At 42.6% G+C, this 12,652-nt stretch overlaps 1 protein-coding gene across 8 annotated transcripts in view; it reads right to left on the bottom strand.

Annotated features, from left to right (window-relative positions):
- Positions 1–12,652, bottom strand: part of Ttll5 (tubulin tyrosine ligase like 5) — a 256,735-nt gene that overhangs the window by 183,776 nt on the left and 60,307 nt on the right. For all 8 annotated transcript variants that reach the window (XM_005343377.3, XM_026780184.1, XM_026780181.1 and 5 more), the window contains 3 exons: positions 10,951–11,032; positions 8,852–8,913; positions 6,202–6,296 (listed from right to left, as the gene is read on the bottom strand). In XM_005343377.3, coding sequence (XP_005343434.1) covers positions 6,202–6,296; positions 8,852–8,913; positions 10,951–11,032 — 239 coding nt within the window. The remainder of the gene's footprint in view (positions 1–6,201; positions 6,297–8,851; positions 8,914–10,950; positions 11,033–12,652) is intronic.

Genomic DNA, 12,652 nt, shown 5'->3' with positions numbered 1-12,652 from the left:
TACTGGTTGAGAAAACAGACAAGCTTATCTAGTTCCGATCATGAAGCCACATAGAGCCACTGGCAATGAGTCTTCCAAAATCAAAAAGCCATCCTGTCTGATCCTAAGGGATTTATTTTAATGTTGGGGGAAGTTAGCAGATAGAACCCTGGGCCTTTCTGTATGCTAGCAACTTCTCTACTACTGAGCTCAGTATATCCGCAGTCCTTGATGTCTTCGAGACAGTATCTCAGGCTAGCCTAAAACTAGTGATCCTTCTGCCTCAGCCTTCCAAGTACTGATACTACAGGTGTGTATACCACACCTTGCTGTTAAGGGTACTTTAAAGTCATCTCAGATAATATAATAAGATAATAAGACATATTACTCAAATGACTGCATGCAAATGAAGACTTTCATCGGCTGTCTAGAAGAGACTGCCATGCAAAGGCACTGATAAACTAAACCTGCATTAGGTGCCTAAGTGCTGAGAGCGCTGATTCCTAGAACAGTTATCAGGGATGCATCATGTATGTCCAGAAACACAGGACAAGCCAAGATTAAATAACACCTAATGACGACTTCCAACTTCACTTCTTTGTAGCAGAGTTTTAAATGATCATTGGATCCTAACCTAAGGCTCAGCATTCCAGCATTCCTGTAAAGAATTAATTAGCATCTAAAACGCTTTAAGTTTTTCTACACTAACTTTCAAGAGATACCTTCTACACTCCTGCGTACACACACAGATCCTTTCTTACTTACATCCCACCTCTGACACTCGTATGTGAGAAAAATCAAAGTTTGGGAGTGCCCCAGCACACTAGGACACCAAAAGCGGAGGGTGGAGTGGGGAGGGGAACAGATTGATCTGCAAAACCATCATAAATATAAAAATCAGGGAGGAGTGGGGGCACAGCTCAGTGACCCTCAGTGCTCAGCTAGCATGTGCAAGGCCCAAGGTTCTTCCTATTACTTAAAAAAATAAAAAATTAAATAAAATAAAAAACAACTTCAAGAAAAAGCAGTCATCCTGTGGCTTTAACTTAAGTCCTCCCACTGCATCCTCTGAGTGGTAATATGATAAATGACACATTCCAGCAGGCTGTGGACTGCTTAGAAACAAGGCTCCACTGAACTGAGAGCCCACTGGTTCTGGGAGATGACAAGCTATGTACACCACCAAGTGCTCAGATAAATTTTAGAGCGCCAGTCAGTGTCCAGGTAAGAATCTGCCATGCAATGTGCACCACGCTTACATGACCACGGGCACCACTCTGGATTTAGAATCTACCCAGAGAAGACACGTTTATGCATCTTAGCATCATTGTTTGAGGAGGAAGCAACTGAACATAAAATGGTCAAGACAAAGGAACAAATACCCGCACTCAGTAAGAGCAAGTGGTGATTACAAACTTTTTCTTGCAGTCTAAAGAAGGCTGCCAAAAACCTAACAAAATGGAGACTCGGCAAAAAGGTGAACTGCCTGAATGACATCAGAATTGAAGGTAAGAAAATATGAGACAAGAGCAATGTAAATAAAAAGAATCTACAATTCTGTATGTGAAGTGCAGAACTCAACAGTAAGTAAAGGAACCTAGAAATAGCTCAACTGTGCTGTGACTGGCTATAAAGAAAATAAAAGGTAAACACTGAAAAAATTAAAGAATTAATGCTATCAAATGAAAGCAAAAGATCATGTATCAATAAATATAGCTTCTTAAAGATGACTTCAATATAATCAGAAGCATACTTTGAAATTAGTTAAGCGGGCTGTGTTACAAGGAAATCAGATGAGCTATCTAAATCTCTGGAATTAATCTAAATCTAAGTCAGTAGTTCTGAGAGAATGTGTTTTGTTAAGAGAACTGACTTTAAAAAGAACACAAACCCAACAACAAACTTACCCAAACCTCCTATAATTATGTCTGAAAAACTATGAAGCACTGACGTGGCACCAGAGAACTAGAGAACAGTAACTGAGGGGCCACCTTAAAAAACGTGTCTGGGTAACTGATGCCCAGCAAGGCTGACTCAGACCCTAGTGAAATAACAGACAAACATGGGAAGAAAAGACTCTCAGGAACTTAGGGTTTAGTTTGCTCACAAAGGATAACAATATGGAGACTGCTTTATTCTAAACATGCCTTAGAAGCAAAATTTTATATATATATTCTTTTTTAATAGGATGGCAAAGACTGCAGCAGACATAGGAAGGCTTTAGTGTCTTTGGATTTTATAGAAGCATTTGAAAAAATTTAATATATTTATACCAAATTTTATTTCCAGTCAGAGAGTTATTGTTATAATAAATATAATATACAGCAAAAAATGCAAAGTGTTAAAAATATAAGTAGAGCATCATATAAACGGCAACAAATCAGGAAGTATCAATGAAATATTATTGAAAATCTTTCCTAATGTTTGAAAACAACTATGAGCTGATGACCATGAAAGTAAGACCAGATACTGATGCTGGGGGTAAAGCAATCAGAGGGGACTGAGAAGTATGAAGGGCACTAGACCTTCTGGGTGTGAACCGCAGCATCCTGCTGGTGTTTTATACTTTCTTTCTCACAAGAATTGCACACATGTATGTATTCGTCCCATTTGGCAGGTGTGGGCCCTGAGTCCCAGAGACTTCAGGAACCTCCCTGAGGTCTAGCAGCTAGTTATTAGCAGGGACTGAACTTAAATCCAGGTCCCTCTCCTTCTAAAGTTCGCCTGCTTTCCACAACCATACAGTTCATTTTCCAGCAGGTTTGAACTACAGGCATTCCAGGCAGGAAATAAGGCAGACAGAGATAAAAGAATAGAAAGACAGGCACAAAGCTGTATAATCTGACAGCCACAGAGCAGGTCGACATGCGCAGAAATGCCTTTTCTTTCCTCCCTTTCTTGATCTCATCTTAGCTCTGATAAGAAATTAGGGGGACACTGAGGGCTTCATTTCCAGAAGAACAGTGGCAAGGAGAAGTAAAGTTAAAGAATTCCACATTTATAAAACAGGCTTAATAAAGCCAGAAAGGCTTTACATCACGTAGGCCAGTTTAAATATATAACTGGAGAGAGGCCTTGCTACACAAAACAAACAAACAAACAAATCCTAAGCAACGAAGCTACATGTAAAGAACTGAAAATGAATGACACAGGGAAATTAAGATGGGAATTACACATAAGGACACTGAAACCACCAGCACACCATACAATGTTCTCAATGCTTGCATCATATGGATTAGTTCAAGTGCTATTTAGAACATAGGCTCTTTGTCTGGTTGGTTATTTGGTCTCTGTATCTTACTATGGGCAGCGAATAATATTTAGACAATTACTAAATATGAAACATTACATTCTGTAGAGATTTGAATTCTACCATCTATGTGACCAAATACACATTATAGAATCAAACACGACACTAGACATCGTAGGACTTTCCTTAGCCATATAAATCATCTTATTGGAAGCAGGAGTTCAGGAAGCTGCCATTCAGGCTTCCAGTTTAGATAATGCACCAGAGAAGAGAATGTTAGGATAACTGCAACAAAGCTTCCTGCTGCGCATCAGTGGGAACAACCTGCCCCTCAGAGGAGCAGAGGGAAGAGAGATGACCTCCAGTTTAACACACTGCAGCAAAACGGTGCCAAAGTCCCAAACTGAACAACGCCAAGACACTGGCAGTCAATTTCAAAAACTGCTTATACGGACAGTAAAGGAGCAAAAGTTGCTCGTGTCGGAAAAACATCTGTGTTATTTTAAAGGTCACATCTAATTCTGGCAGGCATCTAAATTCAGTTACAAATCGCTGCACATATCAAGTAGCAGCTGTGAGAAAATGCAGATTAAACCCAAGACTCAGTGTGAAAAGAGCTAACACTAAGCTGCTGGAGTGGCGTGCTTCCTAAGATACCTGAACCAGAGAGAGCTCCTCTCTGCATTTTAGTATTTTCTTTCCAGAATATTTTGGGGAAAATAATGGATAAGCTCTGTTCATCATTTCAATCCAACTGTCTTTACCACAGCAGAATCATCCCGGGAACTGACGACCCCAAGCTACTGCGTCCTCTGTTCTATCGTCTATAACCAAGAAGATACTGGCGCATTTCTTTCCAGGCAGTCTAATTGTGTTCTCAGATCATACAAGAGCAGGTTCACGATCTACATATACCGTGAAAGTCCAAGGCTAAAAGGCTTTCTATTTGAGAAATGGGAATTAAAACCGAGTCCAGGCTCCAAATGACCTAGAATGCACCTGTGTGATTTTTGTTGGCTGAACCTATGCAGATACTGGATGCTATAAGAGACAAAAGAAACGGGATAAAGCCCTACCTTTTCCTAATGGGCCTATGGCTCTCCATTTCCTGCGTTTAAGACATTAGAAAGCACAGGCCACATGCAAGAGACCTGCCTTGGTTGAAAAGTGAGAATATTCCTCTTCGGTACTGTTGTCTTCCTATTCTTTGTATTCCAACTTCAACTTCTCATTACTGTTAGATACTGAGACCCCGAGTGAACAAGCCTCCCTGACAAACCTGTCTCAGATGGTACACTGTATATATTACCCAAGGTTGTTTATTGATGACGTCATGCCACTGCCTACCAATAAGCAGAACAACTATTGGGTAGATTTTTGGTGATTTGCAGAGAATAGCCAATAAAAGCTGACTGGCAAGTTAAGACATGGATCCATTCCGTCAAGACTGGAATGCTGCCATCCCTAGAAAAAGAGCCTGGCAGAAATCATATCAAAACCGTGAGAAATATTCACAGCTCTAAGTGTGCAACTCTGTCTAGGGACCGTGCAAGGAACAATTGGCACAGGAATGCGACTGCCTAAGTTTCCCCACTATACCGAGGTTAATAATTCTCTACCTTGTCTTTGATCTGTGAGGATGCTCTTGAGCAAGTATGACTCTGATGTCTGGCTGTATTTCTAATCTGAGACAATCCCTCTTGCAATACAGCACATCATGCTCCAGAGCACACCACCACCTAGGGAATCACCCAGAGCAGGACTCCCGACAGGCACCCACTTCAGATCAAAGGCATGTTAGGTTTGGCTTGCAGTGCTTTAGTTTTGTTTCACTGAGCTGTCAACATTAAAACAAACAAACAAAAGGAAACAAAAAAAAATCCTTTCTGGTTTCTCTGACAACAGGAGACTCTTGGCCCTGTCTGCCCGCACTGGAGCATGGCAGTGATCAGCTAGGTTATCCTCATCAGCCTGGCACATCACTGCGTTGTAGCTGCCTACTATCCCTTCTTCACACTACCTGCCTGCATACAAGACTGTGGGAAACCTCTGTCAATGTGACGGTATCTGACACAGCATCGCTCTCCGTGAGATCCATGAGCGATGGATGAAGAGGAAGAATGGAAGGATGAAGTGGAGGAAAAAGTGATGAAAAGGAGAGGGGAGGGACAGTAGAGAGGGAGAAGAGGGGAAGCTATCAGTAGTGCTTACAGTGTAGTGGAGGAGCACAGGACAATTTAAAGGCCACAAAAATCACTGCAAAACAATACATTGAAAACAAGGTAACTGTGGTGTCTTTATACTATCTCTAAGGACACTAGAGGTCCTTAAAGATAAGGTGGATTATAAAAAGTAGTTCCAAAGCTTGAGAAGACCAAGGAATCAAACCAGATGGGCGGGGAAGAGGCGGACAGAGCTTCATTTAGAAAGAAGAAACACTGAGTGGCTGTACTCAAGCATGCAGACGGACGGCACAACCGAGTGAACAGACCCAGAACCAGAGTGTGCAGAGCCTGGAGTAGTACTTGACCACATGATGCTTCTGATTCGCCAGCTTCTTTGGCTATTTATTTTAGCTCTAATCAGAGCTCATGAGCACTGAGGGGCCCTTCAAAAAGAGGAAAGGGGACATACTGTTTCAATGGAGCATCTTTACAGAACTAGTCTGAAGATTAGAAAATGCCTAGTCATGCTTAAGAACTAACTGACCCCAGTATGGCAATCTGAGGGGAGAGATGGTGAGCTTGGAAAGAGAAGAAAAGGTAGTGAAGAGAGAAAAGTCAGAACAAAAACAAGGAGTAACTCTGGTAGAAAGCAATCAAAAGCATCAAAGACAGACACTGCAGAACACATCCCCAGATTCTCCTGCCCTGAGTGACCTCCCAACCAGCACTTCAGCTAGCCCGCTCATTTCATCAGCGGCCACTCCCCAGCAAGCCTTCTTCGGGCTTTATGCTCCTCAAATTGCTTACCTGAGGTTTCTGAAAAGGGTTCCGCCTGGAAGACTCAAAAGTGGGATAAATTGACCGGTTGGATGCCCGCTGTGCAGGATCTTGGCACACAAATCCTGGATGGGGAATGAGCAGTATTAAGAGCTGCCCTTTTCTAAGAAAGGAGCCTGTTTGGTTTGGTTCAAGTACTCCACAGAGGGAGCAGACTGAGGAACTCAGTGCAATCTCGATTGACAGAGATGTGGCTTTGATTCTCAAACAAATGAACAAGTCATCTTTGTGAAACATATAGCTTTTCATAAAAATCTTTTCATAAAAGAAAAGCTTGTTTGTTGTGTTTTTTTAACTAGCTTTCTAGATGGTGACTAGAAGGGAAACAAAGCTTTTGCCAGAAGAGTCCATAGCAAGCATGTCATCATGTCCTGCTACAATCTACTGGGAATTTTCTAACTTCTGCAACGAACTTTAGGATTATCTACAGCTTAAAAATATGTTATGCTATATGTTTTTTAAAAATATATATGTAATTAGCATTTTTACACTCAACACAATCTAATTATTGTTATTGTTGTTGTTATTATTATTATTTTGGTTTTTCAAAACAGGGTTTCTCTGGGTAACCTTGGCTGTCCTGATCCTCTGCCTCCTGAGTGCTAGGATGTGCACACCCAGCTCTAATTAATTATTTTAACATTCAACTGTAAAGTAATAATACCAGGTCATGATTCCCAAGAAGGAAAGCAGATTTTGGCCTAAATCATAGATTATATTGGTTTTTATATTATTGGTAAATTGCATGCATCACTGTAAAAACATTTTTTTCTTCAGAATTTTTCTAACAAAAAAGAAAAAAAACAGAATTTCCACGAGTTTTACTTCCTTCCTAAAAGAACTAGATTCTCCACCAAAAAAGAAGATGCTACAAACCATAGGCCCAGAGAGGCCAGATAACAAGGAGAGCTCAAGCAGGACACTCAACTCTCCCTGGAAAGGGGAAACAGAAGAGATTTTGTGGGTGGACTGAGGGCAGGTAGAGATGGGATGAAGGGAGAGTACTGAAAGAGACGACTGGAAAGCAGGGGGCCATTCTGGGTCTGGTTGATACCTGGTGCAAGGAAAACTCACGGGAATCTAGAAAGGTGAGCCCACAACTAAGGGTCCTAGCAATTGTGAATAAGAAGCATGAACTGGCCCATCTCCTGTGACCAAGTAATGGAGGGACTGGGACACCACCCAGCCACATGACCTTTGACTTACAGTCTATCCTGTTTATGGATGTGCTAAAGTAAGAATAACCAACCTATGACTGGTCCAACCTGAGACCCATGCCATGAGAGGAAGCCCACCCAACACTGCCTCGAGTACCAGGACCCAGAGGCTGGATAACCAGGAGACCTGGGATAGAACCAAACACCACTGGAGGAAAAAAAATATCAGTGTAATGATGCCTAATGATATTCTGCTAACTCATAAACTGGTCCCCAGCCCAACTGTCATCAGAGAGGCTTCATCCAGCAACTGACAGAAACAGATGCAAAGAACCACGGCCAAACATTAGCCAGAGCTTTGGGAATCCTGCTCAAGAGAGGGAGGGAGAGGGGGAGGACTGAAGGAGCCAGAGGGGTCAAGAACATCATGAGAAAGCCCACATCATTAACTAACCTGGGCTCGCAGGGGCTCAGAGTCTCAACTGACAACCAGGGAGCCTGTCTGCATGGAACTAACCTAGATCCTCTGCTTATACGTGACAGTTGTATAGCTTGGTCTCCTCGTGGGACTCCTGATAGTGGCAGCAGGGGCTATCTTTGACTCTTTTGCTGGCATTTGAGATTCTGTTCCCAAATACCGGGTCATCTTGCCCAGCCTCAAAACAAGGGGAGGTGCTGCCTCTTACTGCAACCTAATCTGCCATGTTTTGTTGATATCCATGGGAGGCCTGCCCTTTTCTAAACAGAAATTGGGACTGGGGTGAGGCGGGGTGGATGGTGGTAGTGATAGGGAGGAGGTCATGGGGAAAGACTGAGAGGAGGAGGGAGGAAACTATGATCAGAATGTAAAATAAATAAATAAATTTAAAAAAAAAAAGAAGAAAGTCGCTAAGTTTCACAGCATCGGCAGGTATGAGTACTAGTTCACATTAAATGGATTTCATTGTGTCTTTTTGGGAAAATTTTAAAACCCAATAATAAAGCCACGTCATATCCACCTGACTGCCCATCTCCATTTCAAAGTTCTGGCTTATCTACTTAAAATGGGATTTCTTCCTCAGGCTGCTTTGGCTATAATACTGCAGAAGGGATCATGTTGAAGCCAGCAGAGACTGTCTAGGAGAAATACAGCGGTCTCCTTTGTAACAGAGCTTCTTCGGTGGGTTTCACTTTCCCGGCTCGGAGAAAAAATATACTCTCTGCAGATCTTTGCTTAATTCTCTGCCTCTGCTCATAATTCCCATGCCCCAGGTCTCAGCCTTAGTTGTGGTTCAGCCTCGGGACAGGATGGAGCCAGGGGGAGTAGAAACATATAAACACTTCCCTGAAAATATAATTTTTTAGTACAAAACATTCAGCATGGCTTAGGAACTGCCAGTTGGCAACACCTACAGTTGGAGCCTGGCAAATGGAAGCTCTGGTTAATTTTTTGAGAATCCAGTTCAGAACACACTGCTACTTACCTACAACAGTGAACATATCTGAAATCATACTGGCTTTAATCTTGAGGTCCAGCGGTGCATCACTAAGAGAACAGAGAAAGAAAGGGACAATGGATCGCTCTGTAGGCTAACAGAAGAGCTGCCTCATCATGGGTCCCAGTATAACACAGTTTCCAAATATCTGAGAAGCAGCGCAGCACAACAAACTGACAGGAAAGGGGAAGAGAAAAGTGGGTGGAAAATAACAGGATACAAGCCTTGTGTGAAACTCATCCTCTGCGAGGCAGGCCCAGCATCAATACATTGATTCCCTGACATGGAATCTTTTACTCCAGATCTTGTGCAATTCAAGTTTGGAGCAAGCCAGGGCTATTGCTTCATTATCATCGTGGGGTTCGGGCCTTGATTGTCAGTGAGCTCGTACTTTTACTACTTTTACGAGTGCCCTATATTCAAATCATGTCTTAGTAATTCATCATTCACTTACATTCACACGCAAGACAAGAAAGACATTTTGGCCACCTTGATACTTTGCAGAAGCCTTCATTTTCTGGGCTAACTCCTGCTCTTTAGGCGTGCAGGCTTGTAAATAGGGCAAAAAGACCCAAGCAAGCCCTACCAACATCTCACCATCAGAGGAAGCAGCAGCTCTGGGGAACACTGAAACAGTAGAGACCAAAACCAAGAGGCCTTCCTGTAGAGAGGGGTACCCTGGGGCTTTGGTGTGTCTCCATGACCCACTCTGCTCTTGCTGCTGGCCCCACTGTGCTCCTCTGGGATGTTTAACACTGGCACCTGTGCTTTCCTGGGCAATGCAGAAAGGGCTGACTGGACAAAGGGCAGCGCTAACAACTAAAGGAAGGCACTGCCCGGCTACACACCTCACACCTGAGGTGAGCCAAATCCCCACTCTACCAAGGAGTCAACATGGCTTTAGTTGATGACTTGGCATTCGGCCAATCTCTCATCCTTAAAAGCGCGGCAGCTGGGTGGTCTCTGGCAGAAACCTCTAGGGATTTCTGTTTAGAAAAGCAAATAGCTAGTAGAAATTCTGTCGCTGCAGATGTAAGCAGGGTCTTCCTGGGTAATGAAAAATATATTTCTTCCCTTCTAAAAATCAGAATTTGTTTTATTTTTGTAACTCTAAGATTGTTAAATGCTTTAGACATTAACCTTGGGTAGACACCAGGCCACCACACTGAGCAAAAAGAACACTCTGATGAGCCTTGGTACAGCTTTCCACCCTTCAGTACGCGCAGACTCCGCGGGGAAGTCCGCAGCAGCAAAGGCAGGGCACCACCTGAGGGTATTCCAGTCCTTCAGCAGAGCACCTACAGAGCTGGGGAACAACAACAAAAGGCTAGAATCTGGCACTGCAGAGTCTGACTGCAGCAGGATGGTCTGCTGAGGGGCAGCCATGTATTCAACGGTAAAGTCTACATCTTCCCCGAGAATCAGTTCTTTAGGAACACCAAACTGAAGAAGGTGGCTTGGATAAAGAAGTAGCTGCTTTCGTTTTTGTTTTTTTAATTAGGTCTGCTCAGGCTGTTATAACTTCAATGCTTCAGAGGTGAGTACAGATCAGAGGGCTGAAATTCTGAGATGGTATGAGTATATATGGGATGATGCAGAAATCAAGTCGCTATTACTTTCATATTCATGTTCTCTGATGAGTAGTACATTTTGTTCACACTGTTTTCAGTTTAGGATATCTGTCAGCACATTTTCTCGAGACTATTGCTCTTTCCAGTGTAATGAAGTAACTTGTTATTCGTGTTTCAAGTGGTTTAGTAATGCAAACAAGATGAAATAATAGACACAGTCTTATCTGAGCATCTTAAAAAATGTTAAAAGTCAAAATATGAAAGATCCTTAAGAAGCCAAATAAATGGCAAATATGTATGGCAAAACGACTGGGAAACTCACTCTCACAGAGGTTTGATAACATACCATAAAACATCTAATTTTTAAGTTTAACCATCACTGTGTAAAGGAAAATCTTTTACCAAAAGAGAAATAGCATCACCCTCAAAAAAAAAAAAAAAAAAAAAACAAACCACAAAACACATTTAGTAGCATGTGCAGGTTCGTCTTGTTTTTCGTTGACAGAACTGACTTACCAGGCCAAAGAAGGGGAGAGATTCACTTCCAATAACCATGGCTTCAGAGTATTATCTATGAGCACATCAAAGCCATACAGTTCTGGAAATACAATACAACATGCAAGATCATTTTCCATGCAACAATCATAAGAAGTCACTCAACTCCCATCCGAGGCCTAGAAACTCACTGAGTATAAGCAATAAGCATGGATCCTTAAGTTCAAGCAAAGCTAGTCTCCTTCGAAGAACAGTTAGAAGGAACACTCCAACACACTACTGCTGTTCCTGAGTTCTACACAATGAGACAACACACAGGATCCCACTGTGCCGACGGCTGGCAGGTAAGAGAAGGAACAGAGCAAGACCACCTGTTATGAACGCCACACCGGGCATGTTCTGAGCTGGCCTCCTCTACCACCTGCCCGCCATACTCTGAAAACTGAAGCACCCACCCCAGAGCAGCAGGCATGGCTCCTTCAACGCATCTTAACTTTCAGATATTGCTTCTGCAACCCAGTTCAGAAGGCATCCAAATGTAAAGTGGACTTACTCTTTCCCCTCGCCTACAGTTTCAATTTCTTTTTGAAAAGAAAAACACTCAGCCTGACACAGAAGGCAGGTGGCTGGCGACACAGGGTGTGGCAAGCTATCTTGTACCACTAGTACTATTCAACGAAAGGAAGGAGCCAAAGACCAAGTTTCCGTGGATCCTGGATTTTTTGTTAATTCTCCTCCTTTACCTCATCAACTAAGGCGAGAAGCAAGGTAAGACCAACCAGGCACCTCTTCTCGAATCCTGGTTTTATGTACAGAATTCAGGGATGCGAGGCTAACCTGGAGCCTCCGAGTTTTCCTAGTGAGAGCCTCACAACAAGAGTAACAGAGGCACGCAGCCCTTGGTGTGCATACTCCAAATGTACTTCTAACACCATGCCCAGTGACACTCAAACAAACCACCACCTGCATCTCTTCCCCAGGAGAAAATCTGCTACTTCAGAGCTCTCACACAAGGAACAAGCAGGGCCTTCTGGAAATGCACAGCTGCAACTGACCGCGGCTCAAGAAGGATTCTTCACACTCCTTATTCTTTTGAAAAGCTAGAAACATATAATGGAGAACACAAAAATCTAAAGCTACAATGCAGCACCAAGAAGCCTAGGACAGGCTCTACAGAGCCCATTCTGTGGCGTGGGGATGGCACTTCAGCCTGAGAGACATCCTCCAGGCTCCCTCTCTCCTTTCAGTGGTCACTAACTGCAGGTACTCGATGTTCACCCAGGCCATGGTTCATTTCTACTGTAATAGTCACACAGACATGCACATTCCTTTTGTCTGCTTGAAATAGGTCCTGTCGCATAACCCAGGCAAACCTCTAACTCATGATCCTCCTGCCTCAGCTCCCAGGTGCTGAGATTACAGGCATACACTTCCACACTCAGCTAGATCTGGATATTCTAGTGTTTTCATGAATATGTCTGTTTCCATAGTAAATGCTTACATAGAATTCCATTTAATTTGCAAAAACAATTTAAAAAACAGTGAAGGTTTGGCACATCATACATTTTTATAACTATATAAATCTTATTTTAAGATATAAAAAAGGAAGTTGTTCTTTTTAACAAATTCATACAGACATCGCAATCTTCTCAACAATTTGCCTAGTCTTCATGAACAACAACAATCTCATTCTCACCTTAATCTGAGAAAAAGATTTTGTCAT

The sequence above is a fragment of the Microtus ochrogaster genome, chromosome 1 (assembly GCF_000317375.1).
Source record: "Microtus ochrogaster isolate Prairie Vole_2 chromosome 1, MicOch1.0, whole genome shotgun sequence".
Taxonomy (NCBI): domain Eukaryota; kingdom Metazoa; phylum Chordata; class Mammalia; order Rodentia; family Cricetidae; genus Microtus; species Microtus ochrogaster.
Note: the sequence above shows the minus strand (reverse complement) of the source record. Positions and strands in the feature narration are given on the sequence as shown.